Source organism: Phocoena phocoena, chromosome 11, assembly GCF_963924675.1.
Source record: "Phocoena phocoena chromosome 11, mPhoPho1.1, whole genome shotgun sequence".
NCBI lineage: Eukaryota > Metazoa > Chordata > Mammalia > Artiodactyla > Phocoenidae > Phocoena > Phocoena phocoena.
Window position 1 is genome coordinate 63,489,535 of NC_089229.1, and position 24,027 is coordinate 63,513,561.

General features: G+C 37.1%; 1 protein-coding gene across 1 annotated transcript in view; it reads right to left on the reverse strand.

The window, feature by feature from the left end:
- The window catches only part of SPATS2 (spermatogenesis associated serine rich 2), a 76,113-nt gene that overhangs the window by 12,845 nt on the left and 39,241 nt on the right, over window positions 1–24,027 (reverse strand). The window contains exons 5-7 of the mRNA XM_065887580.1: window positions 12,193–12,454; window positions 10,800–10,979; window positions 8,214–8,349 (exon numbers count right to left, since the gene is read on the reverse strand). Coding sequence (XP_065743652.1) covers window positions 8,214–8,349; window positions 10,800–10,979; window positions 12,193–12,454 — 578 coding nt within the window. The remainder of the gene's footprint in view (window positions 1–8,213; window positions 8,350–10,799; window positions 10,980–12,192; window positions 12,455–24,027) is intronic.

Sequence of the window (24,027 nt, forward strand, 5' to 3'; positions counted from 1 at the left end):
AGAAACAAATTTGGTTGGCATTATTAATCCCAAAGCACCAGACTAGAGAGAAGATACAACTATTGTGATAGGGTAGCAATACTTTTGCTAAGAAAGCATTCCCCAAACCTTGGCAAATATTTTGCTCCAAGAACTCTAGCAGCATTTGGAATACCTAAAAGGCAAAACAGAAGCACATCTGAGACAGGAGCTACCAGGCTTCGAGTTTATCATTACCTCTTCTGTCGCTGAATCACCTTAAGATGCAGATACTGTGTCCATCAGATGACAAATTTGTCTCTGACAAAGCTTGTAAAATGTTTATTAAAAGAGCTCAGCAAACAAGTAGGACTTTTGCAGCTTAACAACCTTTATTATGAAAAAGTAGAATGTCACATGATACTTTTTCAGCAGGGAAAAAAGTTCTGCACCGTCACAATAAGACTTTTTTGTGTCAGTATGAGCTACTACATCGCGATGGTACTTTTTTTCCCCTGCAAGAATGATTAGCATCCATTTACATAACCTTTGTCTCTTGAATAACTCATTTCTTAAGAAATTCACAGGGCAGTGTGTGAGCAACCGTATGACCACATCAATTAAAAATGAAACAAAAGCTTACCCTTTCATGCCAAAAAAACACTGAAAAGTAGTAAGCACTTCTATTTCTTTTTGTTTGTTGTTTGTCATGTTACCTTCTATTGATAACACCTACTGAAAGGTCCTGTGATGTCAGCCAAGCATTAAACAGAGGAATCTATTGGCTAACTGTTGGGATATTTTCTCAGAGAAAAGCCTGATGAATCTTGGCATTTTTTTCATTAAATTTTTTACAAGTCTTTAAAATGGAAAAATGAATAAATGTTAAATCATATGTAGTGTAAGTGCCCGACGATTAGCTTTTTTGGTTATAATGTAAGTGCCCAACATTAAGCTTTCGGTTGCCGACATTCATAAAGAGCCAGGCCACCCCACCTATGAGGTTCCCCTTTTAGAAGGCCCTGGGAGACCTAGATAACTGACCCACTGGAGTGATCCTACTTTTCCTTCCCACGCTTTCTTGCTCTTATGTTTTAAATTTACTAATAAAGAACCCGCAAAACCCTAGGCACCCCATCCTCAACCCCAATAAGGGCATGACCCCAGGTCTGTACTCTCCTTAGGCACACTTTGCTGTGTGGTTCCAGGCATGCCATGTAGCCTCCACGACTCGTCAGTAATAAACCTTGTTTTTTTCTTCAAAATGCCCTGATAGTTGTTGCTGAGGTGCATGTGGCAATCGTAAGAACCACAAGGGTCAGTCCGCCACAACACTGGCTCACAGGGGCCCAGGTGAGTGCCCCCAGGCATTCCTAGCTGAGAGCGTCACTAAAGATAGGCTGACACCAACACAAAAGACTATTAAGAACTTTCTTAAAAGTACATCACATAATGTATTTCAGTTGTGTAGAAGAATAACTGTATTTTAGGTAATTAATGCTAAAGCATTTAGGGATGGCCATGTTATGTCTGCAACTTCCAAATGGTTCCACCAAAACACACCGACCACTGTACTATCCCTTCAACTTTTCCGTATATTGAAAGTTTAAGTGCGGAAACATGCGCATTACAAAATAAACAGAGAAGGTGAGAAGAGTGCAAAGGTGGAAAGTAGGCTAAGCATAAGATAAATAGCAGAGGCATTTTTCACAATTAAAAATAGTAATTTACTGTAATACAACTTTCTGACAATGAGGAAACTTAAGCTGAAGCTTCCACCTGTTCTAAGCTGTATGGCGGTCCCAGTATGGATCTGTGGCCAAGAGATTCAAAAGTACCTGTGGTTTGAGGTAATAGTTTTCAGATGCCATAGCTACAAGCAATGAGTCCTCTCAGAGAGTGATGAAAGGCTCATTCAGACTGCCAGACTTTCAGTTACCTTTCTTACTCAGTACTTGAGGGTACTAAGCTTGCAACTGTTCCGTCAAGGCTTTCCTGAATGGAAATACATGACGATGAGCATCTGAGAATACTGGACTCAGAAACTGATAATGAAAATCCACTAAATATTGCTGGGACTCTGTTTAGAAAGACACTAGGTCTTATTAAGCCTGGGCCTCATACAGCATAGAGAATTTCCATATCCTTTCTTTGACCATGAAAGATGGTTTTGGATGTCTTGTCGCTGTTAAGGAAAAAGACTGGTAAATGTCTGAATGTTCTCTATTTCCTTTTCTCCTTACCAAGACTTTTTACCATCTTCACATTTCCTCAACTTACTCTAAAGCTTTTGCGTAATTTAGTTGGTCAGAGTAGTTGTTCCCGTAGCATCACCATTAATATCTCTAAGATACATTATATATCCATCATTTGAAACAAGCCCTTTAATTAATATATTTAACATGTAGCTTATTGATTAAAGCTATTGCCTTCAGTAATTCCTTGGTACCAAAAAACTGTGAACTGTCATTTGTTTATGGTTGTTGCATTAGAAAACAATGTTATAATAGAAACGACTCCGGCAATTCCTAAGCCAACTAATTATTTCAAGCGTTTATACTCTAAACCACTCAATAATGTTCTTACAAAACATTTGAACTTGATTTTATTTGCTGAAAACCTAAAACCTATTTATTCTAATTCCACTAAAGCAGAAATCCAAGCAAAGCAAAGCCAATGCAAACACCTTTATTTCTCTGAAGACACTTCTCCCTTCTCAGATAAAACAACCAGAAAAGAGAATTTTCAGTAGTTTTTGTTAGCAGAGAATTAATGATGCTTCAAGTGTTTCATAAAATGCCGTATTCCCGGCACTGGTTTTATGAGTATGGTACACACATCTGGGCTCAAAATAGAAACAAAAAACACCAGTTAGGCAGCCAGGTCATCATGTTGAACTGAACAATTGGGGTAAAATGAATGGAAAGAATCAGCTCATTAAATCAAATTTGAACCTTATGAAAACTCGGTTCCTCTTTGTTAGGAGGCCTTTACAAAGCATGTAATGTAATTTTCATATTTCAAGAATCTCAAGTAGCTTTTAAGACGTTAGAATGTGGATATAAGCTGTTCTTGTGGGACAGGCCCTTAATGGAAAACCTTTCTTTCTGTTCTTCTCCAGTGGTCAAAGCATCTCGATTCTACAGTAATACTAGAGACCACATGATTCGATGATATTTTACAATGTGTTTTGGGAAAAAAAAACAGTAGCAATCTAGATTACCAAGGAGCTCATTGTTCAAGTTTCTAGTTGGTAAGGAAAAATAGTTGGAGTGTTAAGCCACATAACGAGTGGCTGACTTGATCCTAAACCAGGACTTGTTTTTTTGAACTTTCTCTCTGGATATGATAGCAACGTCTAAAGGGAGACATATATGGACTAGGAAGACGAAGACTGAAAAAATAAAGGCAAACAGAGATACCTGGTAAGACACAAAAAAGGAAGCATGATATAGTGGAAAAGTATCACTTAATAACAAGTATGACTTTTGGCAAATTATTTTTTTCTGTGCCCATTTTTTTCATCTATAAAATGAGTATAATATTACAAATGATATTGTTATATATAGATATTGTGCATAAAAGTTTCTGACATACAATAATACCTCAATAAATGGCAACAGCAATTATTATTCTAATTTCTGTACTCATGTTGATTTCTCAGTTTCAGCAGGATATCTGTTTAGTAAAATGCCCTCATATTACCCTGGTAAATCATTATACGTTCCAGATCCACTGTCTAGAAATTCTTTTTTTTTGCCACGCCTCACAGCATGCAGGATGCTAGTTCTTGGACCAGGGATTGAACCTGTGCCCCCTGCAGTGGAAGCGCCGAGCCCTAACTACTGGACCGCCAGCGAAGTCCCTTTTTATCTTCTTTTTTTTTTCCGATGTGGACCATTTTTAAAGTCTTTATTGAATTTGTTCTTCTGTTTTATGTCTTGGTGTTTTGGCCGTGAGGCATGTGGGATCTTAGCTCCCTGCCAGGGATCGAACCTGCACCCCCTGCATTGGACGGTGAAACCTTAACCACTGGACCACCGGGGAAGTCCCTAGAAAGTCTTAAATAAACACATACACATACTAACACAGTGCAGGCAGTTATAAAGAGGTGAATCAAAGATAATTTAAGTGAAAAGAATACACTACAAAATTACAATCTCACTATGATTATATCTATTAAGATTACGCATGCTTATAGATAAGGGACACAGGGAACACAAAAAATAAAAAATTAATTATGTGTTAAGGTGGTAGAGTTATATGACTTCTATTTTTTTTAAAAACAATTGTTATAATTATGGGAAATATAGTAAAAATAAGAGGGAATAAAGGAAACTTTAAAAAAAAGAAAAACAAAATTCAGATTCCTTCATCAAACGCTCTCCTTCTACTTTAGCCTCTGACTTATCTCTCACTACTTTCAACTATTGGCCCTTAGCTCTAGCTACACTGTGAGGTCCCTACATGTCCCTTCTATGCCTTTGCTTATATCATATCTCTTAAAGGATCCCCGCCCTTTCTGCCAGTGTAAATTCCATGCATTTTCAAGGCTTGATAATCATTCATTTCCTCCCAGAAATCTTTTCTAATTGACCCCCTCCACAGTAACCTTTCTCTTAAAATCTTCATGCCTTTCCCACAACTAAGATCTGACCTGAAGAATAACAGAATTGCAAGTCACTCCAAATTGTGACTTAAGACGAGTGATTTAGGCCCTTACGAATTACAACATAAAAAGAACATTAAATATTTTGGATGGAATGGTCCTTCTTATAGTTTTGTTTTATTGAACTAAAAAAATCCTTTAAAGACGTTCATAGGCTCAGTCAAAATCCTGGTCCTCTTCATTCTAACCCTATTCTATAACAACTGAATTCCTTAGTCCCTAAATTCCCTGCAGTGGGGTTTCTCTGTTACACAGCCTTTAAGCTGAGGAGGAGATAACGTATGAGATATCAAGAGTCTCTAGTCTTCTTCTCAAGCTTTAGTGGGGAAGTGAGCCATCAGTGATGGGTGGGATGAAGAGCATAGGTTACTGGGAGTCAGAACACACAGATTCAAATACTGAGTCTGCAACTTACGATGTCATGTTAGGCAAATAGCTTAACCTAAGACTCAAATTCCTTTTAATAGTAAAGTAAAATATAAAGTTCCCTCTGCACAGGACAGAAATCTGGATGAATAAATCAGATAGTATGATTGAACATGTTTGGTACTGTAAAGTAATCTTCGTATGCTACTTAGTTATTTTCACAGATGGTTAAAGGGTTAGAATTTTAAATCAAAGAATATTGAGAACCACGGAGGCAAGAACTAGTAGAAATAAGATATCAATGCACTAAACATGCGAAAACTGAAGAATAATTTAAAACTAAAGAGTGCTAGGTACCTTTCTGATAACACATTATAACAGTAGCCCATTCCTTTATTTCTATGGTTTTTAGACATTTTTGAAAGTGCTTTCATTCATAAAATTATTTTCTAAATTTTCACCATCTCTATAGATGGGCTTTACATTTAAGGATCTAAAAGCCTTTGTTAAGTTTATTATAAGAAGAAAAGAGAAGCTCAAATAAAAGGAAATAACTTTTCTAAGGTGAATGAGGAATCAATCAGCCAGGAAAAACTTCAGTCTTAAGCACAGGCGTACATTGACTTTATGTGCTGTAGAATCCCAAATTTATTACCCATTTTCTCCTTTTAGTAAGTACCTTTTGACTTTCAATAAAACAGAAATTTTATTTAAAAGGCAGGCCGAGTGTGTATTTTGTTGGCACTTTTCACCGACACATATTATGACAACTGTCCAAAGTAGTTTACACACTCCAGCTTCATGTTCTACTTCATACCCTACTCCTTAACAGCCTTAAACTTGTCAGCTAGGAGCTCCAACAATGTGTCAGACAAATTTTATTAATTAACAAGAAAAGTAAACCTGGGTCTAGAGATGATTATTACTGGATCACCAATAAGAACAGATTTGATGTTTTACATCCTGGGACGCCTCTGTTTTTACCTTCCCACAGGTAAATGTCAGCTTTCATTTGGCCTCGATGTGAAAGCAGCTATCGGCATAATTCCCCTAATGCCCCGTCAGGTGTAATGTAATCTTACTGTTGCAAATTTGTTAGAACGCTTTTCTTTTCTTTTATACTGTAACCAACACAAAAAATGGCTTCCTAAGTGACATTAACTCCAAGCTCTGGTTCAGTGCCAAAGGGAGTTAGCTCACCTGCCAATTATATCTTGACGTAGAAATTACAGGGGCATTGAAATAAGCCAGTTTAAAAACCCAATCATCCAGAGAGAAGGCTTTACACCAGCAGGAAAGGGCAGGTAATGTCTTTCCTCAAGTTAAATTGACCTGGTTTCTACGCCTGCTAATCAATCCTAAATACACAGTTTCTAGGCAGGAAACCATTTCATTTGTCATTTATCAAAGGAGGCTCCCCCTGACTGGGTTCCAAGTCAACAAGGACTCACAAATCTCTCTCCCGGAACTGTATTTCCTGGTTCAGGCTGGTTCTGAATGGAATCAGATCCTGTGGCTAAGTAATCAGTAAACTAAATAATCATGGAGACCGGAGGTTTGTCAAGGCAAAGTTGTGATGCTCTACTCTTAGCCAACAATTCTTTTCTTGAGCCAACAATATCTGATATGATAATAATCCAGAGCAAAGGGCATGGGGCTTTCTCCCAGAGGGTCAGGAAGAGGAGAAATCAGTTACCTAGAAAAATTTCCAGGGGAAGTTAGAGTTTATTAAAGGTGAATTTTGGAGAACTGGTTGGATTTAGATAAGCAGAAAATATAGGAGAGCATTATTAGGCTGGAAAAATGGCCGTAACTAGTATATGGAAAAGGAAATGTGTACGTTAAGTTTTGAGACGAGTGATCTGGCTAGAGCAAAAATGTATAGAAGAAAAACTGAAGATATGACATTGAATTTCTAGCTATAAAACCTGAAAGGGGAAACTTGGGATTCAGGACAAAGCATGGGTAGACTAGCAGATGAATTATCTATCCTAAAAGTACTTTTTGGTTCATGGACCCCTCTACACTTTGCAAATGATAAAAGCAGTGGTCAGCAACTTTTTGGAGGCTTTATTCTACATCTTTGTTAATTCACTCCCTTCTTCAATTCCATAAAACAGGAGGACTGAGGCTACCCACACTCCCTCTATCTTTTGTCTGCGGTGGCATGAAGTGACCAGACTAAGTTTGTGAACAGAGACATGGCTGAATATGACCTCAGGAAACAGCCCATAGACAGGCAAGAAAACGGATGGATGGTTGGGAGGAAGAGTGGTGTAGGTCCTCCCTATTCATGAAAACTTCCTCTCACATTTCAGATCCACGCAAGTTTTACAAGTAAGCAGAATGGACAGTCTTAAATCCCCAAATATCAACCTAGCTGCTTGTCTTCCTATCATTTTACTTAATTTGGTCCTTAGGTCTTTTCCATTTTCAAAAAAGTCCCTTATAAAATGCAAATACCCCCCCGAAAGGAGTTATGGTTTAAGAATTAGTTACCACTTTACTATCTAATAGTTAAAACAGCTTCAGTGTTCTAGAAAAAAATTAGAATATATTTCTCCTCCCAAAGATTCTCTAATCTATAATCAAATATATTCGATAAATAGCTCCCTCTTGTAAATTCACAATGCAGATTAGCACTGAAAAGGCATTAAGAAGTCCAGTAGTAAAAAAAAATTTAAGTATTTTCAAACCTCTTTAACTACTAAACCCTATTTCCCCTACAGAACACATATATTTTAAGATAGAATTTTTAAAAACAAGCTTAAAAAACACAAAATTAAAATAAATCAATGATTAATAATAGGGCACAGAAGAGACCATTAGGGTGGGGTGCATTAGGAAAACAAAGACATCTTTTCTACTTTATAACTTTGTTCAAAAACATCATGTCATTGGTTACAGATTCCTCGTCTAAAAGACAGACCCTAATGTAAGGATGCATGACCTACTCTTTAATTATTTGTCCCTTTCCGAACAATGTTAATATTAATTTAGGCCCATTCCTAAAGCATTATGAGTTCTCTCTACCACTCATTCCCACACTGTGACCACAAGTAGAATGAAGCAGAAAGCTAAACATAGCATAGGATTTTTAAGTCTTTCTCCACTATGTAGAGTAGTTAAGAGTTTGGAATTAAAGAATTTGGTGAATGACTAACCATCTTTTTTAAACGATCATTTTTGTGCTACCGATATCAAAAGCAACTTAACTTACCAGCTCTGCAATTCAGCAAAAGCTTGTTTCATTTTCTTAATGGAAGCATCCATCTCTTCTTTAACTACAACTCGATATCGTGCAAGAGACACTGTGCAGCGCTGGAGGTCTTTCACAGATTTTTCAATATTAGAACCTTGAAAAAACCCCAATAAAAAAAGGAGCACAGGTGACTTGAAAGCTGGATCTGAACACCTAAGCATGTAACGTAACAAATGTCACATGGACTAAGAATACTTCCTAAATGGCCACACTCCTCAACAAAAAACTAATGTTTTCATAGATTTTTTTTTTAAAATAAGTATTGTAGACAAGATGGAGTAATAGGAATTGGATTTACCCTCCTGTCTTAAAAAACTTAAGAGACACACAAAATAAATGAAACAGTGGTTTTCAGACAATGAACAATAGGCAGAGTACTTCTCACCCACTACCCCCCACCCCCCTGTGAAGAAAACAGACACAAAAAAGTGAGGACTGTGACTGCCCCAACTTACTGCCATAAGAGAGTTTCCAGGCTGCAAGGCAAGGAGGAGAAATCCGAAACTGAGCCTGGAAGTCTCCCTGAATTGAGGGGACAGAGTTGAGAATTCAGTGAGGCCAAGGTGGCTAGAATTCTCAGGGCAGAATACTGGAGAGGAGAAAGCTACACAAAAATGAAGAAATTGTACAAAGACCTACAGAGGATTCTGAGTGCATGGGTGTGCAGAAACTACCCGATGTTTCGGGTAAAAGAACCACTGGAAAGCAGCAGGGGGAATAATCCTCAGAGCTTACCCAGACCAGGAATAGTTCAGGTTCATACCAGCCAGAGCGGGGTACCAGGTAGAGTACTTAGAAGGGTACTGCCTCAGTAATTAGCTCTAGACTAAAGGTTGCTCTATTTCCATCTAACAAAGCTTAAAAAAGCAAGCTTCAGATTGTTTCCAAGTAACAGTCCCAGAATAAATCACAAGAATATTTAAAGAAATACAAAAATATCTAGCAATCAACAAAGAGAAATTCACAATGTCTGGCATCCAATAAAAAATTACTCGAGGCAGAAAAATATGACTGATCCATAATGAAGAGAAAAATCAATGAATAGAAACAGGTGCAGAAATGACACAGATGTAGAATCAAGTAGGTAAGGACATCAAAAGAGCTAATATAATCAGATACCATATGTTCAAGAAGGTAGAGGAAAAGCATAAGCACGTCAAGGAGAGACACGGAAGAGATTTAAAAAGACCCCAACGGAACCTCTAGAGATGAAAAAAAAACCAAAACAATGTCTGAGATGAAAACTACACTGGATTGGATTAACAGCAGATTAAAAACTATTAAAGAAAAAAAGATAAATAAATTTGAAGACGTCAATTTTAGAAACTATCCAAAATGAAATGAAACACAGAGAGAAAAAAACTAAAAGAAAACCTATGTCAGTAGGTATCAAATTTTCAAAACTCTCTAAATAACAGGATTTAGTAGAATACAATTCACCATGTAGACATTACAAAATTGATAAAGTTCTTTCTCGGTAGTACAGTTTGAAGCACTATATGTGGGTAAGCCAACACTGTAGATAAAGATGAAATACATTTACCTACCCAACACATTTTAACCAGTTTCTGAGAGTTCTATTAACCTTTTCATATTCACCAATGTCAAAATTATTACAACTGGTAGCTGGAATAACTGATCTAACAAATTTATAATGTGCCAAGATACAGATTTTCAATTTTTTACTTAAATCCTTCCTCATCTCAACTTGATTTCTTTAAAATCTACCTAAAAGCTTTCAAGCCCTGTGCCTTTAGTTTTGCTTGTGTAAATAGTCTCCGACTTGCCTTTCTGCACCAAGTTGAGGACTATATTAGAAAGATGAAAAAGGAGAGTCTCGCTAATTAAATTTGGCTCATGTGGAACAAATAATTCAATAAAGAGCTACAGGTTACAAGTGTCTTTTACATTTCTCTGTTTCATTTGTTCAGGTGAGTGGACTGCCATGCTTAGATGTATGGCAGAAGGGCTATTATCTCAATCTGTTTAATTATTGGCTGATTATTTAAATAACTATTATAGTTTAAAAGAAAAGCAAATGGCTACCATCAGTCAATGCTAAGTAAATGCTTAAGAGAAAATGACCTTGTTTAAAGCTATAGTCTTACAGGTATCAGTAAGAGCATGAAGTTGTGAAGAGAAATTAAAATATTTCTTCAAAGTGTCATTTCAGAGATGGCAGAGCTTTCTACTGTTGAGTCAACCAGGAGATAAAAGTGAAGGAAATAGCACAGAAATGTTGTAGTAAAGCAAATAAAACGAACAGGTTAATGTTAGCAGAAAAGTCATCCTGGCATCCTTGACTTTCGCTCACAAAAACGATCCCCATCATTGTAGCAAGACTGTACAGCATCTAAACTACCATCAGACTCCAACTGTGTACACAAAGCGGGGAAAGGGTGGGTAGACACTGCCTGGAAAACAGAAAAAGTATTACCTGCTGCCCATTCTGAAACCTTACCTATGAGAACAAACGTAATTTGCCCTCTTGAGCTAAAAACACAGATTTTATCGTTTTCTCTCAAAGGAAGGCCTCTGATTTACCTAGCTTTTTGTTGGTGGAAGAGAGTGGAACATCTTCCATTCCTAGATTTGAAAGCTGAGGTCCTATGGTAGGTCTTGAGAGAGATTTGGCAGCATTTCTATTCTGTTGAGAATTCTGAGCAGAGTGCACAGTCAAAGACCTGGACTCAAAATCAGAGACACCATTCTCCAGCATGGATCCTGTCAAAGGAAGCGGCCAGTATATTAGAGCACAATTTAGGGGTCAATCAAGCAGTCTTAAATATACACAAAGAAAAAAGGTAAAAATGCGCCCAAACGATGCCTCTTTAAAGGTTGTGAACAGAATCAACTGACAAAACAGAACAAAGAGCAGAGTCAGTGAGGCTATGAGTATTATCTGGCTTAGCCCTAAAAGGCATCCTAATTGAAGAGGAGGATGCTTTGTTAACGCATCTCCAGATAGGCTAGCTCATTCCCTGTACCTTGGTAACTTCCTTGTAGTTCTGGGCACAAGGAAGTGAAGAGAGTCAATATCACCACCTTCTGACAAGCTTCTGTTAAGTTATGTCGAGGAAAAGATTTTTACACTGTCCCAGGGAAAGAAGAGTTTTAAAAGCTTTAGGGAATAGAAAGGGCAAAGCGTTAGGAAATGAGAGGAAAGCTAGTTCAGAAAAAAATGAAAGCCACTGACTATCTTTGGTTTGTTTGAGGTGCTATGTTTATCTCTGAGTCTTTGTGTGTGTGTACATGTGAACTAATCAATAAAAGAACATCTGAAAAGTACAGCATAATTTTAAAATTGGCATTACATTTATAAAGCCAGCAGCAACAGAGCAAGGGGAACTGGATTAACAAACAATTAAAAAGCCTATCTTAAAAAATATATTCCCAATACCTCCCCAGCACTCATCAAAATGGTTAATGAAACAAAATGTACAAGATACCTGAATTTACAAATAAAACTAACCTTAATTCTTTACTAAAAAACAAATGTGGGACTAAAAAAACCAACAGTCTACTTCTAATGAAAGCCATGGGATTACAGTTATGCTTATATATTCCTCATTGCGTTGGGTTTTAGAATAATAATATCAACATCAACCCATCATCATCATTTTCCTTAATAAGTGTGAAATTAAAAGAACATCTTAAGGTCATGTTCTGTAATCTCTAAGTACTACGGGACTATTAAATTAGAAGATTTCCATAAGGCTGATTTAGACTAAAATTAAAATATGAGACAATGGAACAAGAATTATATTTTCCTAGGCCTTTGATAATTACAAAATGTGACTCTTTCACATGAGAGGTAACAAAACTAAAAAGTAAAAGACTAACTAGATTTAATTTATTGATTGGTTTCTCAACCAGGAAGCCCCTGTATTTTTCAATAGAATGGAACTTTTCAAAGACCTGTTGTTAATATACTCACCTGTTCTATCCAGCATATCTTGTGTGGCAGACTCAGGATCCTCCAATTCTCTGGCATCTACTGAAAGTGCCTCCATACCTTCACTGAGTGAGTCCACAGATTCAGTATCATTGATGGCACCGTTGACATGGTAACCATTAATACCACCTTTCTCTGAGGAAGGCGCAGACTGTTCCTCTTGAATGGAAACCAGTTTATTGGAATCTGGGATACTGTTACTTGGTTCTGCTGCAGGTTTTGGTTTGCTTTTCTTCTTTTTGTTCTAATAGTTATTAAAGATTTGAAAAAAAGAAAAGAAAAAGAACATCGCCCACAATCCAGAGAGGTAACTCCAGCTACCCAAAGGCAACCAATGTTACCAACTTCTCATTTGCTCTTCCAGAAACTGAACACATTTTTGTATATGTTCAAGTACTGACTAACATAACTATGTAAGATACTTTGGATAAACTCAGACACATAAAAATAAAATATTAAAGCATGGCAAAACCCACCATAAGAAAGATCAAAAGATAAATTTTAAAATGTGGGAAAAAATGTGTAATATATACAAAGAGCTAAATATAAAGAGAGAGCTCTAACAAAAAACAAACAAAACAATAACCCGACAGAAAAAGTGGTGTAGGATATAAACATGTGGAATGAAGTGAAACTTCAGTCTAATAAAGACAAATTAAATCTGCCCTGCAGAGGCTGCTGCACCAGAAATCTGTCTCCCCACCTAGACAACAATTACACTGGCAGAATCTGTCTAACTATTTTGGAACTCTGGAGTCTACTGAAGGCTTATAATTTCCAGGAGAAGACTTGGATGGTAAATTGTGGTTAATTTCAGGCAATTTCAGTTCTGAGCTCAGCAGCAGATACTCACCCTCCAACCCCCAGCTAGGGAACAGGCAGCTGTGCACCTGTTCTTGGAACAGCTGGCACGTAGCTTGCTGAAGCGAGGGTAGTCAAAAAGGAACCTGTCCTTCAAATATCTGGGATCTGTGTTGTGATCACTGACTGCTGCTTTTGATTACAAAGGTAGAGACAAAGGTAGAGGTAGGCAACCACTGTTGTTGTACCTCCTCCCACTGTTGCAAGCCCCTCCCCCTCTGGCTGAAGTGACCTTCAGGGGAATTAAAGGGGTGGTCCCCTTCCTCCCCATTTCATTTTTCCTTATTCCCTTTTGGGAGCCAGACATCAAAGACTAGGACGTTCAAAAACAACTTCATATATAGAAAAAATTTCAAAGTAACCAATGCATGCCCAGGGAAAGGCTTAGAAAAGACCTGAGAAGACCTTAAGTTTACACCTTAGGCTGACCCTTGGTTCAGAGACAGCTTACAACAATTTAAAAATATAATAATAACAAAACCCAGCAAATCTGGAGAAGGGGAGAATCTGATTTCCAGAGTGATCAAATTATTAGATTCAAATGTCTAGTTTTCAACCAAAAAATCACAAGGCACACAAAGAAACAAGCAAGTGTGGCCAATACAAAGGAAAAAAATAAATCAACAGGGCTTCCCTGGTGGCGCAGTGGTTGAGAGTCCACCTGCCGATGCAGGGGACACGGGTTCGTGCCCCGGTCTGGGAAGATCCCACATGCCGCGGAGCGGCTGGGCCCGTGAGCCATGGCCGCTGAGCCTGCGCGTCTGGAGCCTGTGCTCCGCAACGGGAGAGGCCACAACAGTGAGAGGCCCCTGTACCGCAAAAAAAAAAAAAAAAAAAAAAATGAATAAATCAACAGAAACTTTCCCTAAAAAAGACCTGTTGGGAGATATATTAAAGAATTTATTTATTTTTTCATCCAAAGATTCACTTTAATTATATAAACTTGGATTCGTAATATGTTCCTAAGCTAGCAGTTTCTGTAATGAGAATTTTTTTTTCCTCAAATGCCTAGTGCATTTTTTGTTTTGTTTTTGTTTTTAATTTAAAGACTTTAAAACAACAGTCTTAAAGATGCTCAGAGAAATAAAGGAAGATGTGGGAAAAGTCAAGAAAACAAAGTACGAACAAAATGGAAATATTAGAAAACCTAAAAAGAAATCAAAAGAGAAATTCTGGAGCTGAAGAGTATGGTAACTTAAATTTTTAAGAAATCTCTAAAGGCATTATTCAAAGGCAGAAGAAAGAATCAGGGAATTTGAAGATAGCACAATTGAAATTATTGAGTCTGAGGATGAGAAAGAAAAGACTGAAGAAAAGTGAACAAAGCCTAAGGGACCTGTGGGGCTCCATCAAGCAAACCAACATAGCATCGTGTAAACTGGAGGAGGGGAGGAGGGAAAGGGAAGAATGTTTGAAGAAATAATGGCTGAAAACTTCCCAAATCTGGTGAAAGACATGACTGTAAACATCCAAGAAGCTTAATGAACTCCAAGAGACGGTGAGACACATTGTAATCAAACTTTCAAAAGATAGAGAATCTTGGGCTTCCCTGGTGGCGCCGTGGTTGAGAGTCCGCCTGCCGATGCAGGGGACGCAGGTTCGTGCCCTGGTCTGGGAGGATCCCGCATGCCGCGGAGCGGCTGGGCCCGTGGACCGTGGCCGCTGGGCCTGCGTGTCCGGAGCCTGCGCTCCACGACGGGAAAGGCCGCAGTGGTGGGGGGCCCACGTACCGAGAAAAAAAAAAAAAAAAGATAGAGAATCTTGAAAGCAATAGAGAAGCTACTTGTCACACACAAGAGATCATCAGTGAGATTATGAGCAGATTTCTCATCAGAAACTTTGGCGGCAAGAAGGCAGATATAATCAAAGCGCTAAAAAAAAAAAAAAACACCTGTCAACCCAGAATCCTATATGTGGCAAAACTGTCTTTCAAAACTGAGGGGTAAATTAAGACATTCCCAGATAAACAAAAGCTGAGGGAGTTCATAACCACCAGACCTGCCCTGCTGGAAATGCTCAAGGGAGTCCTGTAACATGAAATGAAAGAACATTAGATGGTAATTTGAAGGCATATGGAGAAATAAAGAACTTGATAAAGGTAAAATACATGAACAATTACAAAAGCTAGTATTATTGTAACAATGTTTTGTAACTGTACTTTTTGTTTTCTACATGATTTAAAAGACTAATACATTAAAAAAAAAACACAACCAACTATCAGTTTAAAACCTAATATTAGTGCAACTTTGGTTTGTAACTCCAGATCTTGTTCTCTACATAATTTAAGAGACTAATGCATTTAAAAGAATTATTAGTTTATATTTTTGGGCACACAATGTATAAAGATGTAATTTTGTGACATCAACAACCAAAAAGGGTGGGGATGGAGCTGTAAAGGAGCAAAAATTTTGTATGTTATTGAAGTTAAGTTGGTATAAATTCAATTAGAGTGTTATAACTTTAGGATGTTAAATGGAGTCCCCATGGTAACCATAAAGAAAATAGCTACAGCTTATACACAAAAGGAAACGAGACAGGAATTTAACCATTTCACTACAAAAAATTGATTAAACACACAAAAATACAGTAATGTAGAAAATGAGGGACAAAAAATCTAAAATCATTGAAAACAAATAGCACAATGAAAGAAGTCCCTCCTTATCAGTCATTACTTTAAATGCAAATGGATTAAACTCTATAATTGAAAGACTGAGAATGGCAGAATGGATAAAAACACACTATCTAACTATAGGCTGTCTACAAGAGACTCATTTTATATTCAAAATCAAAAATAGATTGAAAGTGAAAGAATGGAAAAATATATTCCATGCAAATAGCAACCAAAAGAGAGCAGGGATGGCTGGACTAATATCAGACAAAAACAGACTTTAAATAAAAAAAGCTTACAAGAGACAAAGAAGGACATTACACATTAATAAAAAGTTCAATACAGAAAGATGATTTAATAATTAGAAACATTTATGCACCTGACAGACCCAGACCATCAAAATATATGGAGCAGGGACTTCCCTGGTGGTCCAGTGGTAAAGAATCTGCCTTGCAATGCAGGGGACGCGGGTTCAATCCCTGGTCAGAGAACTAAGATCCCACATGCCGCGGGGCCACTAAGCCCATAAGCCACAAATACTGAGCCTGTGTGCCTCAACTAGAGAGCCTGCGTGCTGCAAACTACAGAACCCATGTGCTCTGGAACCCGCAGGCCACAACTACAGAGCCCACCCACGCAGCCTGCATGCCACAACTAGAGAAGAGAAAACCCGCACGTCACAACTAGAGAGAAGCTTGCGCGCCATAATGAAAGACCCTGCATGCCTCAACAAAGATCCCACGTGCCGCAACTGAGACCTGATGCAGCCAAAAATAAGTAAGCAAATAAATAAATAATAAATCTTAAAAAAATTATATATATGGAGCAAGAACTGACAGAATTGAAGGAAGAAATAGACAGCTCTACAATAATACTTGGAGACTTCAATACCCTACTCACAGTAATGGACAGAATAACCAGACAGAAGATAAGTAAAGAAATAAAGGATTTAAAGAATGCAACAGACCCAATAGATCTAACAGACATATACAGAACACTCTACCTAACAACAATAGAACACATATTCTTCGCAAGTGCACATGTGACATCTTCCAGGATAGATGATATGCTGGGGCACAAATGAAGTCTCAACAGATTTTAAAAGACAGGTATCATACAAAGTGTCTTCTCTGACCACAATGGGATAAATTTAGAAATCAATAACAGAAGGAAAACTTGAAAATCTACGATATAGTGAAAATTAAACAACACATTTTAAAACAATGACTGGATCAAAGAAGAAATAACAAGGGCAATTAGAAAATACTTAGAGATAAGTGAAAATGAAAATACAATATACCAAAACTTACAAGTGGTGCTAAGGAAGAAATTTACAAATGCTTACATTAAAAACTAAGATCTCAAAAAAATAATAATAATAAAATAAAAAATAAACAACAAAAAAACTAAGATCTCAAATTAACAACCTAGCTTTACAACTTAAGGAACAAGTAAAAAAATAAATAAAAAGAACAAAGTAAACCCAAAGCTAGCAGAAGGAAGAAAATAATAAAGATTAGAGCAGAGGTAAATGAAATAGAGAACAGAAAAGTAGAGAAAATCAATAAAAGCAAAAGCTGGTTCTTCGAAAAGATCAACAAAATTGACAAACATTTAGCTAGATGGACTAAAAGAGGGAAGATTCAAATTATTAAAATAAGAAATGGAAGTGAGTACATTACTACCAATTCTATAGAAATAAAAAGGATTACAAGAAAATACTATGAACAATTGTACACCAACAAATTGTGTAACCTAGATGAAATGTTTAAATTCCTAGAAACACAAAACCTACCAATACTGAATCATGAAGAAATAGAAAATCTAACTAGTAAGGAGATTGAATCAGTAATCAAAAATTTCCTGACAAAGAAAAGCGCTGGACCCAATGGCTTCACTAGTGAATTCTACCAAACACTTAGGCTTGTCAAACTTTAAAAAACAAAAACAAAACAAAACAAAAAACGGCTGAAGAGAAGGGAACATTATCTAACTCTTTCTATGATGCCAGCATTACCCTGAGACTTAGCCAGACAAAGACACTACAAAGCAATATGCCTGGGCTTCCCTGGTGGTGCGGTGGTTGAGAGTCCGCCTGCCGACGTAGGGGACGTGGGTTCGTGCCCCGGTCCGGGAAGATCCCACATGCCGCAGAGCAGCTAGGTCTGTGAGCCATGGCCGCTGAGCCTGCACGTCTGGAGCCTGTGCTCCGCAACGGGAGAGCCACAACAGTGAGAGGCCCGCGTACCGGGGAAAAAAAAAAAAAAGCAATATCCCTTATGAACATTGATGCAAAAATTCTCAACAAAACAGTACCAAACCAAATTCAGCAGCATACTGAAAGGATTATACACCATGACCAAGTAGGATTTACTCCTTGAACACAAGAATGGTTCAACTTAAGGAAATCGATCAATGTAATATACCATATTAACAGAATAAAGGGAAAAAAACCCCACACGATCATCTTAATTGATACAGAAAAAATGTGACAAAATTCAATACCTTCTCATGATAAAAACACTAAAAAATGGGGATTAGAAGAAAACTACTTCAACATAATAAAAGCCATATATGAAAACCCACAGTGAACAATGGTCAAAGACTAGAGCTTTTCCTCAAAGATCAGGAACAAGGTAAGAATGCCCACTTTTGCCACTTCTATTCCACACAGTACTGAAAGTTATAGCCAGGGCAATTAGGAAAGAAAAAGAAATAAAAGACATCTAAGAGGGAAAGGAAAAAGTAAAATATGTTTGCAGATGATATGATCCTATACACAGAAAACGCTAAAGATTACACACACACACAGACACACACACACACACAGTTAGAACAAATAGATAAATTCAGCAAAGCAGCAGGATACAAAGTCAACACACAAAAATCAGTTGTACTTCTGGGGACTTCCCTCGTGGTCCAGTGGTTAAGAATCTGCCTTCCAATGCAGGGGACGTGGGTTCAACCCCTGGTCAAGAAACTAAGATCCTACATGCCGTGAGGCAACTAAGCCTGCGCACTGCAACTACTGAGCCCACGCGCTCTGGAGCCCACGCACCACAACTAGAGAGAAGCCCGCACACCACGATGAAGAGCCTGCGCTCTGTGGTGAAAGATCCCATGTGCTGCAATGAAGATCCCGCATGCCACAACTAAGACCCAATGCAGCCTAATAAATAAATGAATAAATAAATATTTAAAATAAAAAAAATAAAAATAAGAAGTGGGGGCGGGACCAAAGAATCAAAAAAAAATCAGTTGTACTTTGATACATGAACTAACAATCTAAAAAGTAAATTACAAAATAAATCAATTTACAATAGCATCAAAATGAATAAAATACTTAGGAATTAAGTTAACCCAAGGAAGTGAAAGACTTGTACAATGAAAACTATAAAACACTGTGGACAGAAATTAAAGAAGACATAAATAAATGGAAACACATTACATGTTCATGAACTGGAAGACTTAATATTAAAATGTCAATACTACCCAAAGTGATCTACAGATTCAGTGCAATCCATATCAAAATCCCAATGATATTTTTTGTAGAAATAGAAAAACCCATCTTAAAATTCATATGGAATCTCAAGGGACCAAAACAATCTTGAAAAAGAGGACCTAGAGATTATCATACTAAGTGAAGTCAGACAGATAAGGACAAATATCATATAATATTTCTTATATGTGGAATCTAAAATAATGATACAAATGAACTTATTTACAAAACAGAAACAGACTCACAGACATAGAAAACAAACTTATGGTCACCAAAGGGGAAAGGTGTGGGGAGCAGGGAGGGATAAATCAGAAGTTTGGGCTTAAAATATATACACGACTATATATAAAATAGATAACCAACAAGGACAGGGAACTACACTCAATATCTTGTAATAACCTACAATTGAAAAGAATCTAAAAAGTATATGTGTGTGTGTGTATAACTGAATCACTTTGCTATATGCCTGAAATTAACACAAAACTGTAAATCAACTATATTTCAATAAAAATTTTTTAGGAAAAGAAAAAGAGGAACAAAACAGGAGGACTTACACAACTTGATTTCAAAACTTACTACAAAGCTACAATAATCAAAACAGTGTAGTACTGGCATAAAGACAGACATATAGGGACTTCCCTGGAGGTCCAGTGGTTAAGACTCTGCCCTTTCACTGCAGGGGGAGCGAGTTCGATCCCTGGTCAGAGAACTAAGATGCCACATGCTGCACAGCGTGGCCAAAAAACTTAAAAAAAGAAAAAAAAAAGACAAACATATAGACCAACGGAATAGAATAGAGAGCCCAGAAATAAACTCTCACATATATGCCTAAATGATTTTTGATAAGGGTGCCAAAACCACTCAATGGGAAAATGACAGTCTTTTCAACAAATAATGCTGGGAAAACTGGAATGTCCACGTGTAAAAGAATAAAGTTGGACCTTTACCTAAAACATTACACAAAAATTAACTCAAAATGGATCAAACATTTAAATATAAGACCTAAAACAATAAAACTGTTAGAAGAAAATGATGTAGGACAAAAGCTTCACAATACTGGATTTGGCAATGATTTCTTGGATATGACATCAAAGGCACAGTTAACAAAAGAAAAAAACAGACAAATTGGACTTCATGAGAAAAAAGGCAACATACAGAATGTGAGAAAATATTTGCAAATCATATATCTAAGGGATTAATATCCAGAATATATAGAGAACTCTTAAAACTCAACAACCACAACAACAAAAACCACTTGATTAAAAAACAGGCAAAGGACTTGAATAGACATTTCTCCAAAGAAGATATACAAATGGTCAAACTCATGAAAATGCTCAGTGTCACTAACCATAAGGGAAATGAAAATCAAAACTACAATGAGATATCTTCTCATACTCATTAGAATGGCTATTATCAGAAAAAAACAGAAAACAAGTGTTAGGCTGTTGATAAACTGGGACTCTTGTGCGCTGCTGGTAGGTATATAAAATGGTACAGCTGCTGTGGTCCCTCAAAAAATTAGAATTATCATATGATCCAACAATTCTGTTTTGGGCCATATACCCAAAAGACCTGAAAACAGGGTCTCGAAGACATATTGGTACATCCATTTATTCACAACAGCTAAAACATGGAAGCAACCCAAGTGTCCATTGATGGTTGAATGGATAAACAAAATATGATACATACATACAACGGAATATTATTCAGCCTTTAAAAGGAAGGAAATTCTCTAATATGCTACAACACAGATGAAACTTGAGAACATTATGCTAATCGAATAAGCTAGTCACAAAAAGACAATTACTGTATGATTTCACTTATATGAGTTATCTAAAGTAGTCAAAATTATAGAGACAGAAAGTAGAGTGGTGGTTGCTAGGGGCAAAGTTACTTTTTAATAAGTATAGAGTTTCAGTTTTATAAAATGAAAGGAGTTCTGGAGATGAATATCTGAAAGATGCTAAGAGTAGATCTTAAGAATTCTCATCATGACAAAAAAAATTTTTTTGATACCATTATGGTGCTGAATGTTAACTAGACTTACTGTGGTGATCATTTCACAATACATATAAATAGTGAATCATTATACTGTACACCTCAAACTAATATAATGTTATGTGTCAATTATACCTCGCTTTTTTTTTTTTTTTTTTTTTTTTCGCGGTACGCGGGCTTCTCACTGTTGTGGCCTCGCCCGTTGCGGAGCACAGGCTCCGGATGCGCAGGCTCAGCAGCCATGGCTCACGGGCCCAGCCTCTCCGTGGCATGTGGGGTCTTCCCGGACCGGGGCACGAACCCGTGTCCCCTGCATCGGCAGGCAGACTCTCAACCACTGGGCCACCAGGGAAGCCCCCTCAATTTTTCTTAAATTAATTTTTATTGGAGTATAGTTGATTTACAAAGTTGTGTTCGTTTCTGCTGTACAGCAAAGTTAATCAGTTATACATATACATATATCCACTCATTTTTAGATTCTATTGCCATATAGGTCATTACAGAGTACTGAGTAGAGTTCCCTGTGCTATACAGTAGGTTCTTACTAGTTATCTATTTTATATATAGTAGTGTGTATATGTCAATCCGGTATGTTACCTCAATTTTTTTAAAAAAAGAAGTAAAATATAAACCCTTCGTTGGCATATTAGTCCAGATATTAACTTAGAATAAAAGCCAAAAACAAAAACAAAAACAAAAAAGAAAAGGAGAGAGAGATCTGGAATGGTTAAGATGGTAAATTTTATGTGTATTTTACCACAGTAAAAAAATATTTGGAAAAAAAACTGCCCTATAATATCATTTTTCAGCTACTGGATTAGCAAAGTTCAAAATGTTTCATAACACTGTAGGGTTGAGGGTATAAAGAAACAGGCATTTTCATATATCACTTGTGGGAGTGCAAAGTGGTACTCTCTCTATAGCAATCTGGTAATACTCATCTAAATTACAAATACATATACACTTTGACCCAGCAATTCCACTTCTAGGAGTTTATCCTAGGTGATACTAACACATGCAAAATGATATATGTACAGGGTTATTCACTGAAGTATTGTTAATAATAGCAAAGGGTTGCAAACAACCCGAATGTTGATCAATAAAGGAATGGTTCAGTAAGTTATGGTACATCTAAACAGTAGGATGAGTATACACTCATAAAAAAACCACGAAAGCTCTTTATATATTGACATGGAATAAGCTCCAAGATATATTACATGAAAAAGGAGCAAGCAAAGAGGAGAATATATATTCATATTTGCTTATATATATGTATAAAATATCCCATAAGATACATAAGAAATTGATAATACAGTTTGCCTCTGGTGTGTGGAACCAAATGGCTGGGAACTATCCCCAGGGATGAAGATGTTCCAGTATATTCACTTTTATAGCTTTGAATTTTGAGCCACATGAATATATTACCTATGCAAATACTAAAATGAAAACAAAAATCCTTTACCTTTTATTTTGTCAAACCACAGCTCTACTAGAAATATTTAATTCTATTTCTAAGGCTAGACTGACATGACTGAATTAATTTTACCCTAAACCCCTTTCATGGCCCTAACAGGAATACTAATGTAACGCTAGATATAATTTTTTCCCCTCCACAGCTCTCATCTCTCTTTCTCTTAAATACTTTCTCCCATGTGAACTGGCTAAGTTTTCATATCACTGTCCTATATATATAATACCTGTCCCAGTAACTGTTCACGGTCACATCCTATTGAACTAATCCCAGCAGTTAACTGAACTAGATTTGGGCGTTTGGGACTGCCAAACTGAAGCCATTTTTCTTTCTCCAAATTTTAAGAAATTTATGTCTCCAACACATACTTTTCCAGCTTCATGCATATCTCACATCACTAATAACCTATTATCCTGGGCCAATAAATTAATAAGCTGCTGTTCTCCAGAACACACACTCACGCTAGGTGAAAGCAATGGGAAGAAGTTAAGCAAATACTCAAAGCTATGGGTATGGAGAGCTTCAGGGGAATCTGTAGTAGTATTAAGTTCTTCTTAGAAAAAATTCTCAAGGGTCATTGGGGTCAAGCCTGGTTTAATCAATACTTAACAGAACTCCTAATGAAGTGAAGTGGAGTCATCAAGAAAGTATTCCAGTACTCCAGCACTAACCTAATATAGACCCTAAAGAGATTTCATAGAGATACTTGATTGAAATTCACACTGCAAGCACTTCCTAAAGGAACCAGATTTAGAGTAAAGAGCTATGGGAAGCATTCTGAGGCCAGCTAGTATCCTTCGGGGAAGGCACTTTGGTTTCAAGTGGATAAGAAGAACTAATATGTTAGACACTGTATTAAGTACTTGCATTTGTTCATATTATTTTCCTATTTTAGAGATAAGCAAAATAAGGCACACTAAGGTTAAACAATATTCCCAGGAAATAAAGCCAGTAAGTAGTGAAAAAGGATATAAATCCAGTTTCGACTGACTCCACGGCCCAAGTGCCTTCTACCTCTCTGAATTGGACCATCAGACCCCTCTGCATAGCTAATAGTTGCAAAGTCCCTCTTTAGGCTTTAAGCCAAAGCTCATTAGTATCAGAGATCACAACACAAGTGGTCTGACCTAAGAATCTGAACTATTTTAACTGACCTGTGATATGAATTATGTTGAAAACCGCTGGACTAGATCACTTTCTCTAGAGGACCTCTGCTTTCCTCGACATGCTCTCTAGTTTCACCCCTGCCTAATATTAATAATATTAATACCCTCCACAATTGCACCATGGCAGAGTCATTCTGCTTCCTGCCCAAAATCACGTGGAGGAGATTGTGTGGTATTCTATGTACATAGCTGTGTTTCAGTGTCATAGAAGAAA